The sequence below is a fragment of the Anastrepha ludens genome, chromosome 4 (assembly GCF_028408465.1).
Source record: "Anastrepha ludens isolate Willacy chromosome 4, idAnaLude1.1, whole genome shotgun sequence".
Classification (NCBI taxonomy): Eukaryota; Metazoa; Arthropoda; class Insecta; order Diptera; family Tephritidae; genus Anastrepha; species Anastrepha ludens.
In genome coordinates this window covers 92,013,729-92,037,962 of record NC_071500.1, presented here as the reverse complement: position 1 = coordinate 92,037,962, position 24,234 = coordinate 92,013,729, and the positions used below count along the sequence as shown (strand labels likewise).

The 24,234-nt window shown below is 38.2% G+C and overlaps 1 protein-coding gene across 1 annotated transcript; it reads left to right on the top strand.

Moving 5' to 3' along the window:
* The first annotated feature begins 492 nt into the window (after window positions 1–492).
* On the top strand, window positions 493–15,620 carry LOC128861910 (uncharacterized). Its single transcript, XM_054100288.1, has 8 exons — window positions 493–1,227; window positions 4,933–4,947; window positions 7,838–7,962; window positions 8,022–8,112; window positions 9,047–9,648; window positions 9,720–10,353; window positions 13,937–14,616; window positions 14,688–15,620. Exons 1-8 carry the CDS (start codon window positions 1,053–1,055, stop codon window positions 15,417–15,419), a joined length of 3,054 nt encoding a protein of 1,017 aa, XP_053956263.1. The 5' UTR covers window positions 493–1,052; the 3' UTR covers window positions 15,420–15,620.
* Window positions 15,621–24,234: the final 8,614 nt, after the last annotated feature.

Sequence of the window (24,234 nt, the reverse complement as noted above, 5' to 3'; positions counted from 1 at the left end):
TGGCTTCGGCCTCAGCAGCAGTGACGTGAGCGTTGCTATCAGAGTTGGGTTGCTCGTTGAGTTGGATTGTGAACAAGTGGTAGTGAGCGGATGCATATATGCACACACACACTTATACTAAATATTTGTATGCACAGATTGTTAGGGGTCGTCATCGCGTCATTGCATTGACCATACAATCTATATAGCCGTTGTTATTGTTGTCACCGGCGTCACTGTGGTCGCCGGTTTAGTTGTTTTTGTTAATACTGTATGGCTTTTCGTTCAGTTTTCACACCACTTTTGCTGCTGCTGCTGCTTCTCACCCAAACACACACACACACACACACATACAATCGAGCACGCGCGCATGCACATATTCTCTGGTTCCCCTTCTCACTGCTGTCTGACGCGCTCTGCCCCTCTCTAACAAACACTCTGCAGCAGGTAATCGCCAGCAAGCGCTGCCGTCCCGTTCAGCTCAACTCAACTCAATCCAGCTTAGCTCAGCTCGACGACGTGTTTCACATTCAGTTGCTCGACTGCTGCTGTGACTATTTGTCCACTCTTAAAAATCTACTGTCGTTTAGCTGAGTATTGTTCGTGCGTGCCGCCGATATAGTTATTCGCTATCGTTCTCCACATTTCGTTCGTTCCGTCATCATTCCTTTTAATTGCAAGTTGCTGTGCTGAAATTGCTGTTGCTACATTGATTACTGTTGCTGCTATGCGATTTCATCATTGTACCGAACGTCGTGGTGAAAAGTAGGCGCGCGGTGTGCGCGTTGTGTTTTTGAAACGAAGCAAACTAAAAAGTGAACTGCAAGAATTGTTGCTAGTGACTATGTGTATGTGTGTGTGTGCAGCCGTTTGTGCGAAATAAAAATTTAAATTATAGTTTCGAGACTTGTTTTTGTGCTCTGCGCTTTTGAAAGTTTTAAACAAAAAAAAAAAGAAAAAAAGACGCACCGCTTTGGCGCCTGTCGCTGGTGTTGCCAGTAGTATTTTTTTGGCTGCGTGTGCTAAGTTTAATTTATTGCTCAACAACAATTCGAACAAACTACCAAAGCAAAATGAGGCAGTCCGGATCCACCGATTCAAAGCCGGAAACCTACCAAGGTAACGCGAAAATCTGCCGCTTAGTGGAGCTTTATCCGTGCATGTATGATCGCTCGCATATACACTACATGAAGAAGGATGTGTTGGATAAGGCGTGGGACCAAATTGCCAAGGAAGCGGGTGAAGATGGTAGGTATCATATACATATATATGTACATACACATACGCATCCAAGTAAACACGGAAAATACAAAAAATTAAAACTGTAACCGAAAAACGGCAACACTTTTGACTGAATGCAATTACAGCAACAACAACATAAACACCTTAATTACCATTGCCCGCTTGCCTACCGCTGCTACATCACTGCTTTTCTTTAAACTCGGTGCCTGTGGGCTTGTTTGCTCCACCGCCAGCCAGGCAAAACCTTTTACAGCCTACTTGTAGCTGCCCTCACGTATTTTTGCCTTGCTATTTGTTTTTGTCATTGCTTGGTAGTAGGCTAACGCTGGTAGTCACTGCGTCAGTTGCGCGCTTTTTGCTGCTGTTGTGGCTGGCAAGCGCGTGCTCGTTGCGACGGCAACGATGACGGCGGCTCTTGTATGTGCCGTTGACAACCAACCAACCAACCAACCAGGCAGGCAGCCAATCAACCGTGTTCCGCTCACCCTGTGTGCATTTTAACACGCAAGCAAAATGTTGCTAACGCCATTGTCCAAAAAGTCTTGGTGTATTTTTTGTTGTTGCTCATTTCCCCATTGCTGTGCTAAAATACGACATCTTATTAATATTGCCATGCTGTCGCTGCTGCGTCTACGCCGTGCTCGCCAGCGATGATGTTGGCGCGTTTGTTTTGTTGGTGGTGGTGGTTGTAGTTGTTCTTTCAATATTTATTCGTGCTTTGAGCGCGTTCTCTCTAACTCTCGCACCAAAATTCTCTCAACGTTTGTTTTCCTCCACATATTGCTATGTGCGCTCTTCTTGTTTTGTTCCCTGTTTGCCATGCATTGTTTCCGGCTGTTTTTGTTTTTTTTTCTGCACCTCTAGTCGAGCGCGCTACAATGTTGCCAACTGCGGCAATGGATAGCAGCGGGGGCAATATTTATTTGACGTTGTGGCAGCGGAAAAGCCGGGGACTCGGTCACGTACATACATATCTGCTGCCTTGCAGCTGAGTTTTGTCCTTCGTGTTCCCTCTCCCAGCAGTGAGAAAGTATCATCTGCTGTACTGTACGAAAACTCTTGACTTTGTTTTTGCTTCTGACTTTTTATTATGTGTCTCGATTTGCATTGATGATATATGGACTGTTTATTGCAATTAGTCTAGTTGGAGAACTGATAATGCGATCTGATTGGACAACCAAATAAGATGGACGTCAAATCGAGATCAACTTGAGGTTAAGTTGAGTTATTTTAATTTCTCCAACAATAGGGGGTTTCTCTAAGCGTAACAATACTAAATTTTGCAAGAGTACGAGAGCACCACCGTTTAAGAATTGCAGCTATTTGAAAAGGAACAACAAAAATAGCTGGCACTGAGTTTCATTGGGCGTCGTACGCTTCATTGCCAGGAAATATGGTATTTTTTTAAATTTTATTTATTTCAAGAAGTCAAGGAAACATTATAAGTAAGGAGGTATGAAGTGTTTAAGGAAATTAGTGCTTTGAAGCAGAAAAAGGCAATTAATGTCACCTTTGATAAACGGGAAAACAAACGAGAGAGCAAGAATCGCTCCTATACTTCGTGAAGACTTCAAATCGACCAATAGCAAACGAGATGTGTAAGATAGGATAGGATCACAAAATTTTACTGATTTTAGTACAAATTTCACTACAGTTCATTATCTATTTCTCTTGAAGGATTCTCATTGAGTTTTTGCGTTTTAGTAGCAACACTGATGTTCTTTTCTGATTTGTTTTCTGTTTTATTTTGTAACAGGCAAGTAAGTAAACAATGAAGGATCTGGAGTATTCCAGAGTAGCAAAGTTCTTTCACTTAAGTTGAAACGATTCAATAATGTCGAAAGGGAAAAATTATACCCCAGCTCTTTGCCCCTGGACTCAAAATCAGTGGCGGTATATTTTATTCAGCGATGAAGCGATAATAAATAGAGTTGCAGCATTCGCATTTAAGTTCGTTTGATCAATCATAAAGTAAGGGGGAAGTTCTATTATGGTTTCTCGTGGAACGATGTTGGGCCATTCATCGTACTTAAAATTGTAATTCTACCTTATGAGGAAGAGAGTTTACCAGTGATTTGGAAATTTCAACAACAAAATGACCCGAAGACAATTTGATCACTGTTCTGCATTGGGCATTTTTGCGTGTCGCTTTAAATTCAATCGAACATCTTTGGAACGATGTGAAAAAGGTACTCCGCACGCAGAATATGACCAATTTGGATCAGCTATTTGAAAACGCCAATGTAGCATGGGAATCCATGCGTGTGGAACGTTGAAGAGGATTAATGCGGTCAAAAAGTATAACATACAAAGATGTATACTTTTCCCTTTCGTCTGCATTTTTTCTGATTTCACTATTACTTTGCTTTATTCTTAAGTATTTTGCTCAAAGGAAGTTTGCATTGTATTAACATTTGTGCATGAAGTACCAAAAAAAAAAAAAGGTTTTTTCTTAGACAAAATGACTGATAAAGATTGGCAATCCTGATGATTAAAAATTGATCGTATAAAATAAAGCCTCGTCGTACAAAACCTAATACAAAATATAATTTTGATAAGATGAAATCAATTTGACTATTAAATGAAAAGCGACTGTCAAAAATTACACCCAAATCTTTAGATCCTTTAACAGATTGCAGTACAGGGCGATACATTTAGAGGTATCGGATTTTAAATTGAAATACCACAACGAAAATTCAAAATTGATTGGGCAATCTTTATTATTTTTGTGTAGAATTGTGTAGATTCATTCATCAAATTTATTTTTTAAAGATTATCTCCTTCAAATGTTGGCCGTGCGTCGTAATTCGGTCATCTGTAAACACCAATTTTGAATGACTCGCTGGAGAGCTTCGGTCGGTATCTCGTGAATAATTTTAGTAATGTTGGCTTCCAATGCCTCAATCGAAGCTGATTTATCCACAAAGCATTCAGCATTACATACCCAACAAATAAAAATCTAAAGGTGTGAAATCACACGATCTTGGTGGCAATCTACTGGTCCCAGACGAGAGTTAAATTCCTAACTGAAATGCCGTCAGAGTAAATCCATTGTTTCACGGGCTGTATGGCAAGTAGGGCCGTCTTTTTGTTCGCCATTCACTGTTACATGGGCGCTAGCCTTGTTTTCGAGAAGAAATATAGGCCGATGGTTTCTCCAGCCCATAGGCCGCATCAAACGGTTGTTTTCAATGATTATTCTTGACGACTGTCCTTGAAAGTCTTTGGGTAGCTCCTAATTTTGCTTATTGATGTAGCCATTATGTCAAACATGTGTCTCATCGCTGAACACCATTAGTTGGTATGAACGCTCTTTTCACAGAGCGTCGTTTTCCGTAATACATTTGTACAATTTGTAAACGTGGTTGAAGCGTAAGTCTTTCCATGATGAAATACTGAAAAAAATTTTGTATTTAGTTTGACAGTAATCACGCATAATTTGCCAAAAAAACCATGTTGGAAAAAGTACCTCCAATCTGATTACCCGTTATAAAGGGTTTCGTAAGGCATAGAGAATCTACCTTTTCATTCTCAACAGCATTTCCAGTTGGGCATCATATCCTTCTTGGGGATCATGTCCTTCTCAATGCGACAATTTTTTCTTTGTATGACAAAAATTGTATTTCTCAACTTGAGAAAAAGCTAGTTTTTAACTCTATCTCAAATTTAATTTTCCAGTTGATTTCAACATGGTTTTGTTTTTCTTTCTAGGCGGCCCCCTTCATGGTAAGATGATAATAGGTTAATTAAGTGATTTTAAAAATCTGTAATTACAGGTTAGTTGAAAAGTTAACCCTCCGTTGGGCACCCGGCTCAGACTTTTCTGGCCAAATTTTTTCGATTTTGGTCGTGAATTTAACATATTTCTATTATAGCTAACGGCTTAAATGACTAAAATTTAATTTTCTATCGACCAGGGTGCCCGGAGAAAGAAGCACCCAGATACCTCGATAGTCTTGCTGCCAAACCCCCGGATATTTATTGAAAAACTGCCTCTTTCTCCGAAAGGTCTCCATAGCTTCTGCGATGAGGTTTTAGTAGTGCCTTGATCGAGGCGTAACTATTGGAAAAGATGTTAAGCAAATTAAAGCTTTGCCAAGCCAATAAAAAAATACTAAAATTTCTCGTTAGCCTCGTTTTTTCAGTACTGCATCACATCTTCGTGGCATAGAGTCGATCAGATCCTGGCAACGTTTTAATGAGAGGCTCTTTGTTTAAACATAAATCTAAATTTTTACTGTTTGCATTCGGCGATAATTCAGTGGTCTTAAACCTTTTTCCAGTTTTTTATATTTGGGCCTGCCCTAATTACTTCATTATTTGTAAAAACCAAGTATTTCTTTAGGTTTTTCGACATTAAAAACAAAAAAAATACCATGGTTTTCATAGTTTTGCAGTGTAAGAGTATTGATTATACATACTAGGTTGTTCAATAAGTTTTGCGGTTCTATAAGAAAAACCCAGTTTTATGGTGGTTTTATCCACTATAGTCTCCCTGAACTTCAATACTCGTACACTTGTTCCTGCGCGATTCCAGTTTATGAATTCCATCCCTGATGTGATCATCTGGAGGGCTGCAAACAATTTTTTTCATTTGCAAACTGTGTCTTTTTTTACGAATTTTTTCCTTCAGCTGGTTTAAAAGGTTACGATATTATTTAGAATTTCGGAGCCAAAGAAACACGTAAAACAATGCGTTTGGACCTTAAAAACAAAAATAATTTAACTAGTGACTATACTGTAAATAACATGGGGTATATTTTACTAAAATTGGCTTATGAGAATATGTATATAATATATCTACTCAATGAACTTAAATGGAATTAAGGGATTGCAATAAAGTTTTATTTGCAATAAAATTTAATTCAATTTTTTTTTTTCAAAATTAAAATATATTTTGAATTTTATTTGCTATTCAAAATTCAAAAAAAAAATTTAAATTAAAATTTATTTGCAATTCAAAATTCAAAGAAAAAAATATTAAAAATTAAAATCTGTTTTGAATTTTTTTTTTTTTTTCAAATATTCAAAAAAATGTTCGAGCTTAAAATTTATTTTGAGTTTGTTTTGTAATACAATTTAAAATTTTTTTTTTTTCAAAATAAAATTTATTTTGAATTTAGTTGCAATACAATTTAATTCAAAATTGAAAAAAAAAAATTTTTTTTTTTCAAAATTTAAATTTATTGTGAATTTTATTTGCAATACAAACAAACTTTTTTTTCAGAATTAACAAAATCCAAAAAAAAAAGGTTTTTGTTTTTTCAAAATCAAAATTTATTCTGATTTTTATTTACAATACAAAAAAACAATTTTTTTTCAAGATTAAAATATATTTTCAATTTTATTTGAAAAATGTGTTTTTTTTTCAAAATTAAAATTTATTGTGAATTTTATTTGCAACACAAAAAATTTTTTTTTTTCAAAATTAACATTTGTTTTAAATTTTATTTGCAATACAATTTAATTCAAAATCCAAAAAAAAGGTTTTTGTTTTTTCAAAATCAAAATTCATTCTGAATTTTATTTACAATACAAAAAAAAACAATTTTTTTTCAAGATTAAAATTTATTTCGAATTTTAGTTGAAATTAAAAAAAAAAACGAAAAATTCGAAATCAAAAAACATTTCAAATTTCAAAATTGATTTTGAATTTTTTTTGTAATACAATTCAATTTAAAATTTAAAAAAAATGTTTTTTTCTTAAAAATTTATTTTGAATTTAGTTGCAATACAATTTAATTGAAAATTGAAAAAAAAAAAATTTATTTTTTTTTTCAAAATTAAAATTTATTGTGAATTTTATTTGCAACACCAAAAATTTTTTTTTATCAAAAATTACATTTGTTTTAAATTTTATTTGCAATACAATTTAATTCAAAATTCAAAAAAAAAGCAGGTTTTTGTTTTAAAATCAAAATTTATTCTGAATTTTATTTACAATACAAACAAAACAATTTTTTTTAAGATTAAATATTATTTCCAATTTTATTCGAAATTAAAAGAAAAAACGAAAAATTCCAAATTAAAATTTATTTTGAGTTTCATTTGCAATACAATTTAATTCAAAATTCCAAAAAAAAAAAAAAATTCAAGCTTAACATTGATTTTGAATTTTTTTGTAATACAATTCAATTTAAGATTCAAAAAAAATGTCCTTTCTTTAAAATTTATTTTGCATTTTATTTGCAATACAATTTAATTCAAAATTCAAAAAAGAAAAAAAAAAATTCAAGCTTAAAATGTATTTTTAGTTTTATTTGCAACACATTTTCATTAAAATTTTTATTTTTTTCCAAGCTTAAAACTTATTTCGAATTTCATTTGCAATACAATTTAATTCAAAATTCCCAAAAAAAAAGTTTCAAGCTTAAAATTGATTTTGAATTTTTTTTGTAATACAATTTAATTCTAACTCTAAAAAAAAACCAAATATTCAAAATACAATTTCATTCAGTCAACAGCTGCAACGTATGCACGCTTTGTATTTTGTATTTTGAAAATTTTCAACTAAAATGAAAATTAATGTCGTTCGTCCACACGATTCTCCCATTAAATGTTCGTTAGTAAAGCAGCTTTCTCGCACCCCATTGACAAATCGCGTCCCTTATTTGAATAACTGTGGCTTCTTTACAAGTGTGCGTACGTAAATGTTTTCTTAAAAAAACCTCAAATATTGTAGTGAAAATTAAATTTTTTTTTTGCAAATTATATCCTCGGCAACTGATTGGAAATATTCGAGTAAGTATTTTAATAAAATTCAATTATTTTCCAAATTAATAGCGTTTTTCATTATTTAGGTCGATCGCGTTTTAATTCTGCTGAGAATCTATATTTTAAAGCTGTCTTTCTGCTGCAGGGGGAACCACCAGTCTATGAAATTTCATACAAGTAAGTCCTGATTAGGCATTTGTAAAAATTGTATTATAAATAAAAAAGTTGGGTTTTTGATTGAGCTCTGTCTCCTATTCGTGGTGTGCGTCTTGAAGTTCTTTCACAAATGGACTCGATGTTTTTCCACAAATGCCGCTTCTGAACGGCGGATGGCAAAAATATCTGCCGAGAAGCGATCGTTAATAGAGAACGTCTTTCTATAATTTGGTGTTCTATGAACACGATGGGTTTCAAACACGAGCACTACCGAATGGTAGCCGAGCATCCGTCCCTTCGATTACCGCATTTGCATTAAAAGGAAACGAGAATTTTCTTTTAATGTAGCTTAAATAAACAATATACTTAATTTTGTTTTTTAAAGGAAACGATATTTTTTTGCAAACTCGCAATACATAGATTTAGAGCCCTTCTGTCGAAGGAAGAAGGGACGAAGCTTCTGTATTGAAGCACTTCAGTGCATTTTTGAACTCTTCCAACTGACAAGATTTAAGATTGCATGAACTTGCATCAGAACAATTTGAGAATTGTCACGGGAGTTTTTACAAAACCTGAAAGAGGCTGCGAAATCTTCCAATTTTGTAGAGTAGAGAACAAAATTGCAAGAAGCTAGTGAATTCATGTTTCATGTTTGATATACGAATACTCGGTTTTCCTCTTCTTTTTCCTATGTATCTGTAATGGTTACTGACTCCACTTGTTGATGCTGCCAATATGGAAGTATTTCCTATAAGTTTTCTACCCGCTTTTCCAGTTAATGAAGCCCCTTTTTATCCAGTTTTTGCGCCACTTTTGGCTGGCAGGGTTTATGTTTGCCAAGTGAATTCACACACGCACACACACACATACTCACAACACACACACAAATGTGTAATTGCCATACATTTTGTGAATGCTGTAGCAGAAATGCAATTTCATCCCTCTTCCTTTTCAGTTGCAGTATGCAAAGACCACTGGCGCAACATTCGTACCTCCTTTGCGCGTTCCATTAATATCAATAAAGTGCCATCCAGCGCGAATCGTACCAAACCCTATTACCTACACAAAGAACTGCAATTTCTTGCACGTCACATTACACCCGGTATACCGGTGTCACGCCGCTCAAGACGGAGCGAAATGATTGAGGTTCCAATGGGAGAGGAATCATTTGATGGTTCTGCCGTTACGGCAGCACAGGAAGGTGAAGCGGTCGAAGAGCAGGAGTCACAGCAGGAACATGCGCCGAGTAGTAGTTTAGATGAAGGCACCATGTCGAGCAAAGGGGGGGAGCTAATGGCACAGAGTCATTCGCCACAAGAAACGCAAGCAGATGCTAAGAGGCAGGAATTGCCCGAGCAAAGCTCGCCATTACCACTGCTGCAACATCAATATATTCATCAGCAACCATCACAACAACAACCAGAACCTGCATCACCTCCACAACAGCAGCCATTGCTGGCGGAAGTGCCATTGCCACTGTATCCGTTCAAAAAGCGACTGCGCACCGTCGTTGAGCCAATGATGTGTGTGGAAGTGGAGCAAGAGCCCGATGTGAAGGTAAGTTCGTGGTGGTGCTAGTTGTTTAATAAGTTTTCGCTCTTAATAAAAATTCAATTATTTTCCTGCAGCCTCCAATCAAAGAACTTTGCACCCCCGATACCGATTTTGATGCTGTCTTTCTTCAAGGCCTGTTGCCCGAAATGAAAGCGATGGATTTTCGTCAGAAGATAATCTTCAAGAAACGTATTTATGAAGTAATTGGAGATATTTTTGACAGTACACCAAATAACAACGCAACACATGGGACGTCTATTACCAATAGCAATGGCACCTCTCCTTGTAATGGCTATGTCCCTAACCACATGAATGGCTACACGGTCAACGACAACGGTCGAGCTCCAACTCCTGCCACATCGCCCAGCACCTCCAGTTATATCTCACCGCTGAATACCCTAAACAACGCATCATCCGCTCCAACGACCGTTGTAAATGCGACCGATTTAGCGCTGCTACGTCGTCTGAGTTCATTATTGCAGAGCCCGACAGTGGCGTCTAGCAGCAATGCTATGACAGCGCTGCCGAAGAATGTCGCCTCTATGTCGTCAGCAGCCAATCGCCTGACAACAGCTTCAAATGCAGCGCCACGGATGACCAACGCATACCGAGGCGCAATTACGCGGTCCAGTGCTAACCTTTTGCTCAATGGGCCACCATCAGCAACACCAGCGACCAGTCAGGCAGTCAAGCAAGAGTTGTTGGATGGTTGAGTCAACTCCTACAAATATATATGTATATATATATATATGTATATATATATTTTTTTTTAAAGTGTGTTTTACTAGTTGGAACTTTTTCATGCTTTTTTTTTACCAAAAAATGGGTATCTTTGTATGAATGTAAGAATATAAATAATTGTGTAATATTTTATGAAAAATAAATTCACAATTTTTTTACCGAATGGAAAAAACGATGTTAACTTGTTGTAAGTGATTTTATTGTTAGTGTATTGTAGTAGTAAAATTTCCCATGTCTGCAAGGAAATAATCGCCAAGATATTTGGCACGGCTTCTTTGAAGTGCAGGACAATCACAGAGGAAATTTTGTACCGACTCCATTTTTTCTTCATCTCCACAGCTCCTGCAGTAGTCATTGTGAGTTACACCCATTCTGTTAGCTAGGGTGCCAATAGCGCAGTGACCGGCTGCAACACCTGTGCGGACTCTGGTAGTTGATCTGTTGAATCCAAGCAGACATTTTGTACTTTTAAGATTCAGTTTTGACCAGAGCATTTTGGAGATCCTGCAGTTACTAGTCCGAGACCAAATTCTATTGGTTTCCGTGATTACGCTCAAGTCAAACGCAGTGTATAGTTTTTTTTTGCAGAGGAGGTTAAATCGAAAATGTCAGAAACATCATCAAAGGTGCCGTCACACCAGTGGTATGTAGGGCATGCTCCCACTAACCCTATAACGTTCCTCCCCTCTTGGCTGACTCCACCCCTGCCGTCATCCCCATAGGAGATACAGCTGAAGTTCAAGCTGAAAGTCTTTCCTTGCACACTCATCCGCTTTTTCAGTTCCTTCCACTCCAGAATGGCCGCAAACCCAACAAAGTGTGGTATTGTGTTGTTAGATAAGCGAGAGCGATCTCCTGCATTCTTTAACACGTTTTGAATTGATGCGCGTTGAGGTCAGTGCCTTGATCGCTGCTTGACTATCAACAAAAATGATAAGACTTGCTGGAGGTAAGCCCATCAGTCTTACCGTTTTTGCTGCTTTGTCTTTAGTGTAGATCTCGGCTTTAAAGACGCTACACCAGTCTGGGAATCTAAAAGAGCAATTTAAGGATAAACCCGATCCAGTGCTATTGCCCATATTTGTGCCGTCAGTATAAATATGGTGACTACTATCATCTGATCTGACTCTGGTCTGCCAATCCTCCCTATCAGGTATTCGTAACTTATAATCTCTGTTCGCATCTATCTTGGGAATTAGATAGTCTGTTTTCGATGCGTCTGGCAAGTATGTGTCCGCAGATAGTAGAACTGATGCATGATCGTGTGTGTTTTCGTTTAGCCTGCCTGCTGCTTTCATCCTATAAGCAGATTTGGCCGGTCTCCCTTTAAACATATCTATCAATGGATGGTAGGATCACTTGCAACGCCGCATGAGGCTTTATTATTCCTTTATATTCTAGTTACTTTTTATCAATATTTTATAAAATTTTATGATCAAAAAGATCTCAGAATGTAGAGAGTATTCGTTCCGTTCTTGAGGAATAATACACGGATTAGATCGCACTGTGGAACGATGCGTTCTTATGGTGCATAATTCACGAGTTGTTTCCCCCAAATCCTTTCTTTTATGGTGAATTCCATCTCATCAACGCCCAAATAATAGTCCTTATTAACTGTCTGACCTTCTGCTAAAAAATCGTGGTGTACACTGCCGTTGTAATCCATAACAACCGGAAACGTCGATTTGTTTTTTGACTGAAAAGTTGGTGGTTCATTTGGAGCTCTTCACTGACTCGTTTGATGTCTCATTTGTGTGTCGTACTCATAAACCCACCTGACGTCTCCAGAACTGATGCATTTGATGAATGTTGGGTCGGATTTAGCATTGGAAATCATGTCGTTGACGATATTAATTCAGGTTCTTTGGGACCAACCGTGCAGCAACACGGCGTGAACCCAAATCAGCACTGGCAAGTGAAAGGGTAGATAGTCAAGGAGGAAAGGAGAAAAGTAATAGAAGGAAAAAGATGGGATAGAATAGAGGAATAGAGATAGTTAGACCTGTGAGAAGATTCTTTGATAAATCTGAAAATATACTCCACTTTGAGAGAACGAATTTTACTCATTCTCACGACATAGGAACACAAAATTCGTAGCCTTGCTCCAGCAAATGCGGGACACTCACAGAGAAAATGCTCCGTGCCATCCGCCTCCTCTAAGCAAGACAGGTAAATCGGGTCTTCAATGATTTCAATGGTGACCATATGTTGATCCTATGGATTGCGTTCTATAATAATACCGACCATCAACCCAACGTCTTTACTTCCAAGTTTTAGAAAAAAATTGGACAGCTTTCTGTTCGGACTTGTCACAAAATCATCCACTTCTTGATTCCTGCAGAACTTATACCGATTATTGGTTTTGGTCCCTGTGGGGAACCGTTGGCCAATTCAATGGCAATTTCATTCCCTTGAATCCCGCAGTGCCCTGGAACCCATATAAGCACGAGCTTATTCTGTCTTGCAACATGAGTAAGCTTCCTCTCACACTCTTGAATAATCTTTGAGGTTTGCTTTGCGTTCTTCAGAGCCTTTAGTGCAGCCTGACTGTCACTAAAGACTCCAATCGCACTCCATCTCCTCTCAATTATCCATTGTGCTACTTTTAGAATGGCAAAAATTTCCGTTTGGAAAGCAGTTGCCAATCCTCCCATAGCGTAATGATACTTATTAAGATACTCCCGCTTAAGTATCATCCGGTTTCAGAACCTATTTCATTCTTAGACCCATCGACAAAGAATCACGTGAAGGGCTGTGTTAACTCATCCAGGACTCCCAGTTTTCGCTCTGCCAGTAAATCGATGGTTTCGCGGACCTTGTTTAGTATTTCATTTGCTATCTCTATTTGTCGGTTCTTGTTGTCATAGCAACTTTACTAGACCCTGCCTAGTTAGGTGTGCCACTGCTTGTAGAGCATTACGTGCACAAGGGCCTAGCCATAGAAATGACATTCGGGCGACATAAGGGGACATTTCGTGTCTCTGTGCTAAGTGAATTGATTTGAAGAGTCTATCGAGCGGTTGGCAGCGCCTCCATATCGGCCACCAATGTTGGTGACAGCACGACCTGCTTTGTTATTTCAAGAAGTATTCCCATTCCCATCCACAAAGCGCGCATAGAGGTCGTTTTTTCTGGTGCTACGGTTATTGATAATTCGTTTGTGGGTTAGTGTACCTCCGAATGAGCACTTTTTTATCATTTACAAGTCATTCGGTCAGAATTGAGCCTCATCACTGAAGCCGATACCCATACTATTACTGTTGTATTAAATATCGGTGGCAACCCTGCTGACAAATATTTTTATTTAAAGTATAATAACACGAAATGTTAACTAAAAAAGGAAGTCAAACTTCTGTAAATGCGTATACCCAGCAAGTGGATACGCAGCTCAAGAAGCATAAGAACTTTTAAATTTTTCAATTAAATTTTTGAAATAAACCTTATGGAATTTCCATGTTGATATATATACTTTATTTGCCTAAATCCAATTTTAGTTATCCCGGATCCATAATTTCATAAGAAACCTAATTCCATCTCTTTTCCCTTCCAGTTGCCGTTTGCAAATCCCGCTGGCGCAACATTCGTACCTCCTTTGCGCGTTCCATTAATATCAATAAAGTGCCATCCAGCGCGAATCGTACCAAACCCTATTACCTACACAAAGAACTGGAATTTCTCGCACGTCACATTACACCCGGTATTCCGGTGTCACGCCGCTCAAGACGCAGCGAAAAGATTGAGGTGTCGATCGGCGAGGAATCATTTGATGGTCTCGCCGCTACGGCAGCACAGGACGATGAAGAGTACGATGAGCAGTGCACCGATGAAGAGGAGTCACAGCAGGAACATGCGTCGAATAGTAGTTTAGATGAAGGCACCATGTCGAGCAAAGGGGGGGAGCAAATGGCACAACATAGTCATTCACCACAAGAAACACAAGCAGATGCTAAGAGGCAGGAATTGCCCGAACAAAGCTCGCCATTACCACTGCTGCAACATCAGTATGTACATCAGCAACCACCACAGCAACAACAACTACAACCAGAACCTGCACCACCTCTACAACATCAGCCATCGCCGCCACCGGCACTGCCGCTCGAATCTACCACTGAAGGGGAAAGCGGCACAGTGGGCGAAGTGTCATTACCAATGTATCCGTTTAAAAAGCGCCTGCGCACCGTCGTCGAGCCAATGATGTGTGTGGAAGTGGAGCAAGAGCCCGATGTGAAGGTAAGTTGGTGGTGGTGCTAGTTGTTTAATAATTTTTCGCTCTTAATAAAAATTCAATTATTTTCCTGCAGCCTCCATCCAACGAACTCTGCACGGCCGATTCGAATTTTGATGCCGCCTTTCTTCAAGGCCTGTTGCCCGAAATGAAAGCGATGGATTTTCGTCAGAAGATAATCTTCAAGAAACGTATCTATGAAGTAATTGGAGAAATTTTTGAGAGTACACCAAATACCAACGCAACACGTCGTCCGTCGCAGCCGAACCCCGCATACAACGGCAATGCGTCTATTGGCAGTAGCAATGGTCGCACTCCCTCTAATGGTTATGCCACTAACCACATGAATGGCTCGATGGTCAACAACAAACGTCGAAGTTCTATACGTACGCCAACTCCTGCCACATCGCCTAGCGCCTCCGGTTATATCTCACCGTTGAATACCCTAAACAACGCATCACCCGCTCCAACGACCGTTGTAAATGCGACCGATTTAGCGATGCTACGTCGTTTGAGCTCATTGTTACAGAGCCCGACGGTGACGCCTAGCAGCAGCAACAGCGCTATGACAGCGCTGCCGAAGAATGCCGCAGGGTGCACCACCAGCAATACACTGACAACAGCCTCACCACTATCGCCGGCGGCGACGGTCAGCGTACATCGGGGCGCAATGACGCGGTCCAGTTCAAATCTTTTTCGCACTTCAATGGTGAATGGTATGGCGCTCCCTACATCCACTGTCAGTGGGCCATCATCAGCAACACCAGCGACCAGTCAAGCAGTCAAGCAGGAGTTGTTGGATGAATGAGTCAACTACGGCAAATATATTTTTTGTTTTTAAATAAAAGTGTGTTTTACTAGTTGGAACCTTTTCATGCTTTAGGTAAAATCTAGCTTTAGAATTTTACCGAAGAATTAGACATCTTTGTATGAATGTAAGAATGTAAATAATTGTGTAATATTTCATGAACAATAAATTCACAATTTTTTTACTGAATGGACAAAATTACGTTAATTTGTTGTAACTGATGTTATTGTTAGTGTAGTAGTAAAAAATATTCCTCAACTGTTGGAAAATGTTGCTTTAGTCAAGTCTTTCAACCGGATTTATGTATAGCCAAGGAGTGGAAGGGCAATATAAGTCTGACTTTCCATTAAGTATTGTTCTCAAAATGCTCCAAGTATAGGCCCAGACTGTTTCGACGGTACCGGATCAGAATAACAAAATGGAGCTTTGCACTTCGTCCTTAAGATCTTTTGAGCCCAAGCGAGGTGTTAGATGAGCTGATTCGAGTGGCCATGTGAAGAAGAGGTTGATAAAATTATTTAGTTATAAAACATACGCACAAGGATCGTTTGAGAAGTCCGTGTAAAGTCAGTCAGTCATGGTACTAATGGTGCGTATCGAGGTTAGGTTTGGTTAGTAGCATTTCTTGGAAGAACGCACACCACGTTTCAGCGAAAACGGTCTATTTCTTTGTGTTTGGCATCACGGTTTGAATCGAGAAAGTCGAGTGATTTTCTTTTTCCATCACAACAACGCACCAGTAGTCCGGGAGTCAGGGGTCATTTTGACCTCATCATTTCATGCCCACTGATTTTAATACTGAAGGCAGACGCCATCCAATGGGTGACGAAACCAACCGTCAGCTGGTCCAGTAGCGGTGGCTACGTGCGTGTGAAGCTGCGAAACTTGTTGGAAAAAATTTTTTACAACTCATTTAATACCGACTGAAATTTTTCTGGGTATTGTTGACATTTAGTAGAATAAAAAAAAAATAGTCAGCTGCGCCATAGAGGTGGGGAAATACGTCAGCTGAACGGGCGAACTTGTAAAATAAACTAAAAAGTAAAATTACTTTATGCCGATTGAAATTTTTTTACATAATTTTGGACACATATGAAAATATAATAATGATGGTCAGCTGCGTTTATGGCGGTGGGAAGACCGCCAGCCGAAGCATTGAAAATTGCGCGCGCCGCCGAGATGTATGAACGCAATGATAACAAAATTGAACAAAAAAAATGAGTTGGTAGAAATTTTTTTTCGACACGTTTCGCACCCTCCCACAATCCCACCCAACGCGAGTGCACCAGCGGACGTTCACTTTCGTTATCCATGAAAGCTAAATCACAAGGATCGTCAAGCATTTAACGGTATAAAAACGCAGTCCAAAATCGACTCCTGGCTCCCGGACTACAGCTCACATCTCAGCAGTTGTGGGTGCAAAATTAATGGAAATAGGGCTCTAACTCGTTTCACATCCCGCCTAAGGGTGCGAGCAGAGTGAGCGCTGATGCCGAGCGGAGCCGAGCCGAGCTTATTGACGCTTATTTTCATGCGAGAAGAAAATTTGTATATAACACAGTGAATGCGAGAATCAGCGCTGAAATTCTGTTTATTCCATGTGTTTTGCTCTTATGTCATTTAGTTTTGTTGTTCATTTGTGTTTATAAAATTGCTGTACACGGTAATGGATTCATCTGATGAAGAGTATTTTGCTTCTCCTAGTGTGATTAATGCAATTATTAACACAAAAGAGTTTGGAAAACATCCAATTACACTAAAAAGGAATGAATTTGGTGAATTTCATCATTTATATAATGATTTAAGAAAATATCCAGCTAAATTTCAACAATATACCCGAATGAAAATTGCAACATTTGTTTACATTCTGGCCGGGAAAAATTTCACTTATTATTTGATCGATATCCATTTTTTTTTATTTTTAAACCATTAAAAAACACAACTGCACTCTAAAAAGTAAACATCAACAATGCAAAAAAGCGCGCAAAACGCTTTGCAACTGTTTTCTCGCACTCATCGGCTTTGCTCTCTGCTCTTATCGGCGTTCACTGTGTTATACACAAGCTTATTTGTATTGACTTGTATGTAATCAGTTTTATCGCACTGACAATCTTTATCGCACTGACAATCTCGGCTCGGCTTTCAGCGCTCACTCTGGTCGCACCCTAACCCGAACAATTAATTAAGTAGTTTTTATTTTTTGCACTTTGCTTATATTAAAAAAAATATTTAAAACAATTAACTACATTTTATGGAGGCCCTGGCAAACCTCATGAATCTAAAAAGATATAAAAATGAAAAAAAGTAAAACAAATAAATTAATTAGTTTTTATTTGTGCACGGATTTTTCAACCGACCCTCGTACTTTAGAGCGGCTAAAAAAATATTTTTCCTTCTTCTATGCTATAACTACATACTTTTTATTGTGACCGAAAAAATTAATTGTATTTTTTTAAATATTTTATTAAAAAAAATTAACTACTTTTTAAGTGGCCCTGAAAAACCTCATTATTATTATATTAAAAAACAAAGGCCTCTAATTTTAAATTCAGCATCACTAGCTAAATGAATTAAACGGGTGATTTTTTCAGATCCCAGCTCTAATTCGATCAAAAACATCTGAGAGTTTTATTTGATATGGAACACATGAAATTCGAGTACATTCGTTTTTGTTACATTTTTTCAAGTGTGTCTGACCCATAGGTGCTCAATGTCTTTGACAACCCCTAGTGAAATTTTCCAAGGAATCTTTTTGTAGAACATATTAACCCTTTAATGCCCAGTTTAAGAGGGCTTTTGAAAATTTTTTGAAAAAATGTGTTAAATAGTCACATAACGGTGAGATTTAACGGGTTAAAATGTTCTACAAAAAAATGTATCATTGAATTTTACTAAAAGTCTTCTAAGACGAAATTTAAGAGAAATCAAGATTTGTACTAGATTTACCATATTTTAATTAGTATGGCATTTGATCAATATTGCGTAACTTTAACACACTAAAAAAAATGTGACCCGGTAGACCAAAACCCAGTTGGGGTTTTACTATTCTACATGAATACTTTCATTTGCAATTGGTTTGGTTTGGGCCCGAGTCGAAGACCTGAAAATTGTCGCACTGTGTAATCAGCGTGGACGGAAACAAATTTTCAATACTCGTGAATAGCGAAAAGTTGTTGTTGTACAGAGAGCTTACGTGATATTGAATGTGACCTCAAAGTTTCTCGGGCCACGTTAAGTCGAGTTTTAAAACGTTCTTGCAGTTTTAAGTTCTCTAAAATGAAGCCAGAGCAAAACTTGGCGCTGACCACAAAGTGAGACGGAAAACCTGCGCTCGTTATGCACGCAATGGTTCTTAATCGGAATCCGGTAGTTAAAATAAATAAAACAGCTTTTCAATAATGTGCAAGTTTTCCAAATTTTACTAATTTTCTTTAAGATTATCTTTTCTGATGAAGATTAAGATTATATTCTCTTTGATGAGCCAGATGGATTTAGTAAGTATTGGAGAGATTTGCGTTTAGAGCCAAGCGATTTTTTGAAAACAAGATTAAGATTATCTTCTCTTCGATGAACCAGATGGATTTAGAAAGTATTGGAGAGATTTGCGTTTAGAGCCAAGTGATTTTTTGAAAACAAACTTCGGCAGTAGATCTGTTATGGTGTGGGAAGATGTGAGGACTTACTCTTGCAAAGATCGATAACTACTTCTCATTAACACCCATGAATTCCGAAGATTCCATAAGGTTACTTCCGGATGAATTGCTGCCATTTCTCAATGTGCATTCTGGCGAAAATCTTGTTTTCCATCAAGATAATGCGGCCTGCCATTTAACTCGTCGTAACTTTGAATTGGTTTGCTGAACAATGTTTCTCGAGTGGCTATCCATTTATGCAGATCTCGATGCCCTGGAGAACCTGTGGGGTGTATTGGTTCTAGCAGTTTGTGGAAGAAATAAGCAGTAATTTACGAAGGAAGAGTTGAAATATGTCATTCTTCATTCATGGGACTCCCTTAGCGCACAAATATTGCAAAAGTTATTTCACCCAATGCCGAACAGGGTCTTGAAAGTTACTGAAAAGAGTGAAAATACCACATATTACTAGGGGGAGCAAATAAAAAATATTTTAAATGAATCCTCCAAGTGTGTTTTTATAATTTTGTAAAAGTTATATTTGTCTACTCTCCGTATACTGCCAAATGGATTATAGGGGCTTTGTGGCAGAATGTACGCTTTATACTGGTTAGGCCTACTTCCAGAAAATATTATAAATGTTCGGGGCTGGTTTCAGTTGCGATAATATCAGCGCAAAGCGCTTACGGGTTGCGTACAAAAGGTACTCAATGATACACGATATCTCATCTTATTTTATTTTAAGCGTCCAAAGTCTTTGTGGTGAGGGTTCGAGGAAAAAGCGTGTAAAAATTTCAAACAAATCAGAGAACAAATCAGCAGATATAAAACCTTGACTGAACGAATTTAGTAAGGGAAACTTGGAACCAGCGAGGCTAAGCTATTTTACGGATTTTTACAGAAGCAGATTTTTGTGCTTTTTTACATTTTTCTAAAGTTTAACGCTTCCCTAATTTTGTGTAAAAATTTCAAGTAAATCAGAGGAAAACTTAAGGAGCTGAGTTTTGTCCTTCGTCTTGCCTCTTCCAGCAGTGAGAAAGTATCATTTGCTGTACTGTATGAAAACTCTTGGCTTTGTTTTTGCTTCTGACTTTTTATTATGTGTCTCGATTTGCATTGTTGATATATAAACTGTTTACTGCAATTAGTCTAGTTGGAGAACTGATAATGCGATCTGATTGGACAACCAAATAAGATGGACGTCGAATCAACTTGAGGTTAAGTTGAGTTATTTTCAATTCTTCAACATTAGGGGGTTTCTCTATGCGTAACAATACTAAATTTTGCAAGAGTACGTGAGCACCACCGTTTAAGAATTGCAGCAATTTGAAAAGGAACAACAAAAATAGCTGGTACTGAGTTTCATTAGTGCTTTGAAGCAGAAAAAGGCAATTAATGTCACCTTTGATAAACGGGAAAACAAACGAGAGAGCAAGAATCGCTCCCATACTTCGGGAAGACTTCAAGTCGACCAATAGCAAACGAGATGTGTAAGATGGGATAGGATCACAAAATTTTAATGATCTTAGTATACATTTCAGAGACTCCTTTTTCATACAGGTGTGGAAAACTAAAGGGGTTTCCAATAAGAGGTGTTATTTTGATATTCAAAGAAAAATGCTATTTTTTAATATAAATGATCGGATGTTTATTTCATTATAAAGAGAAAGATGTGCCGTTAATAGTGGAAAATAACATCAGGCAAATGACCACCACGACCACGCTTACAGGACAATATCTCTTTCATGAAATTTTCAATAACCAAATCGCAAAGTGGCTGCCCTATGTCCACGATTGCCTCACGAATTCCATCTTTGTGGTCTTGAATCGACCCTGAGTTGTTGACGTGGAACTTCTCTTTCACGTGGTCCCAAAGAAAAAAGTCACAAGGTGTTAAATCACAAGATCTCGGTGGCCAATTATGATCCCCTCTTCGAGAGATAACACGGCCCGGAAACTTTTCCCGTAAAAGATCAATGGTTTCGTTGCTTGTGTGGCACGTAGCGCCGTCTTGTTGAAAATAAACGTTATCCAGAGCAATATCATCCAATTCCGGCCATAAATATATATATAAAATCTTTAATTATCTCTCGATAGCGCAATCCATTCCCAAATAACACCTGTTATTGGAAATGCCCCTTTAGAATTTTGACCGAAAGTCTTTAGTAAGGGAAACTTGTTGAAACATTGCTTGTATGTTTGTATACTGCAACTGCCTTGTTCACAAGTGTCAAATTTGATTGAAGTACAACGTAAAACATTTTCAGAAATTATAAATTTTTTGATAGGGTGACCAATTTTGCGCCACCCTGTACAAGTGCTAATGGTAGCCATTTATCAAAAATCAATCGAGTAAAATCGGAAAACACCGTGTGATCTTCCAACACCGAGTGATCTTCAACAAAGAGCTCTCAACAGACTATCACTTTGGTGCAAAAGTCGAAGACTAGAAGTAAATCCAGAAAAATCGGAACTGATCCTGTTGAGCAGGAAACATAAAACATCTGCTCTTCAACAAATATTTTTAGGGGGAAAATGTTTTAAAGTAACAAAAACGTCTAAATATCGAGGACTGGATAGGAAGCTAAATTGGGGCCTCACAGTCGCAGATAGAGTACGCAAAGCTACGACGGGCTTGAAACCCCATGAATAATACAATAGTTGTACACAGCAGTAATTAGACCAATTCTCTACTACAGTATTGCAATATGGTGGAATGCCCTTGAGAAGGGCGTGAAAATTAAAAGAGTTGACAAGGTCCAAAGAGTCGCAATCTTTAATCGGCAATGTCAACCACACCATCGAAAGCACTGTATGCTATATTAAACCTCCTTCCGGTTGACCTGCAGGCAAGATACATTGCATGCAGTGCAGCAAAAAGGCTGAGCACTTTAAGTAAGTGATCAAACACAGACTATGGCCACGGTAAAATCCTGAATGGCACGTTGGGGCTTCCCAGACTGGTGGACTATACAGTTCCGTCTATACTTGCCATTACAACGTTCACGACCCTCCTACCCTCTAGGGAAGAGTGGGAACGGGACGTGTTAAGACAGGGCGAGTCCATCCATGTATACACAGTTGGCTCAAAGCTCGAGGGCAGGGTGGGCGGAGGTGTATATTTCGATCACCTGGGGTTCTCCTTTAGTTTTCGGCTTGCCGATTACTGTAGTATCTTTCAGGCTGAACTGATGGCAATAATGAAAGCCGTGACACTGGTAGAGTGTGATGCCATAGCTGGAGATGATATCTACATTTTCAACGAGAGTTAGGCGGCGATAAAATCTCTCACAAAGCAGTCGACAACCTCTCAGGTAGCCATGAAATGCCGCGCATCTCTTAACGAGATGTCTGAGTCATTTCACCCAATGATAACATGGGTTCCTGGCCATTGTGACATTGAGGGGAACTGCAGAGTCGATGAACTAGCGAGAATCGGAACCAAATTGACCGATGAGTACATAGACAATGATATATGCATACCCTTACAAACACGCAAGCTACTTATCCTTGAAGAAATCGAACGATGGCGTAATTAAACTACCTGCAAAATCGCTCGACAGCTGTGGGCTATGTTCAGAAACGCATTATAATGCGCAGTACTTGCAGCGCTGGCAGCACTGTCAATGTGACAATTCATGCAACTGATAGATTTGTTGAAAAATTGCAAATAGATTTGTTGCATTTATGTGCAGTAAAATGGAATTGTTACTAAGTTTGGTCATGGACGATGTATGTGAGGAAAAAACCGATAGGCTTTTATTAAATTTAAGAAAAAAAAACCGTGTAAAGCTTAAAAGAAGGACATATCTTGTCAAAAGTTTAATATCAAAACGGAAAATACCCAAAAATAAATCTTTTTTTGAAACAATAAAATCGTTTCCCGAGGATATATTTTATTCTCATTTTCGAATGAATTGGTCCACTTTTGACGTAAGTTTTTGATATCCAGTTGCATCAGTATTTTTAATCAAATGTTTTATGAAGTATTTGAAAGCAGCTTTAACTCCAGTTTGGTTAACTGCAAGGACTGGTCGTTGTGGGAAACCATTAGAAAAATGTTTATACATAGCATTATGGAAGTTATGTAATAGCAGGATCACTTTCCGACAGCTTTCGGATCGCTTCGATATTGCTAAGGGAGCTGCGCATTATCATTTCAACAAAACAATTAAGGCAATATGCAAATTGAAAAGTGAAATAAAATGGCCATCTGTTGAACAGCAACAAACAATCATGACGAAGTTCGAAAACAGCAGAGAAAATCCGTTTCCTTTCGTAATCGGTTGTTTAGATGGAACGCACTTTAATATACCTACGCCTATATTCGCTTATATGTGATGAGTAAATTAGAAAATTTTCGCTGGGCGATGTTTCTATCTATTTTTAAATCTTTATTAACTTTTTTTACTTCATCTACGACCTTAGCCCAGAGCGCGCTCTTTTTCCTCCTTCCCGACGTGAACTCGTTCTCCATGCTCAGTCGGACTCTGAGCAGTAATTTTATCTCCGATGTACTAAAGTAATCACTAAAACCAAGAGAAGTATAATAAAATAAAGTTTAAATATCGTATTTTTCATCAATTTTTGTATTAAAAGCTAAAATAAATAATTAAATACCCACTTTTCATCAGACATTGTACTAGCGTATTTATTGGCAGTGTGAAAATTTTTGCTGCAAATAATGCACGACTTTTGATACAAAAATGACGTTTAAAAATGCGTTGCATTTCCAGTACTGCCATATTTGCATTTTTGAATGCACTGCTCACTCTGAAATGGTATGTTGCGCATTATAATGCATTGTTGAACATACCCGTGGGCGACTCTCAATGCTAAACGCACGGAACCTCTACTAAGAAGAGGTAAGCACAGTCTTAATACATTGATTTCAGTTATAACGGGACATTGCCTAATCGGTAGGCACACCTAGAGAACGGGTGTGCAAACACATGACTTCTGCAGAAGTTGTCTGGACGAGGAAGAGGGAGAGACGATCCCGCACCTTCGGTGTCACTGTCCTGCTCTATCCAGACCTAGACTCGCCATTTCGGGTAGACAATCCTTCAATGAATTGGAAGATCTCGGCTCTGCCGAGAATTTTCAAAAAAATTTTGAAAAGTACACACTGGTTTAAGGAGGGATAAGGGCAAGTTCCGCACGCGGCATCACAATGGGCCATG

Coding starts and splice junctions, on each gene's coding strand:
- LOC128861910 (XM_054100288.1), top strand. CDS start 1,053: ATGAGGCAGTCCGGATCCACCGATTCAAAGCCGGAAACCTACCAAGGT. Junction 7,963..8,021: donor AACTGATTGGAAATATTCGA/GTAAGTATTTTA, acceptor TTCATTATTTAG/GTCGATCGCGTTTTAATTCT. Junction 8,113..9,046: donor GTCTATGAAATTTCATACAA/GTAAGTCCTGAT, acceptor CTTCCTTTTCAG/TTGCAGTATGCAAAGACCAC.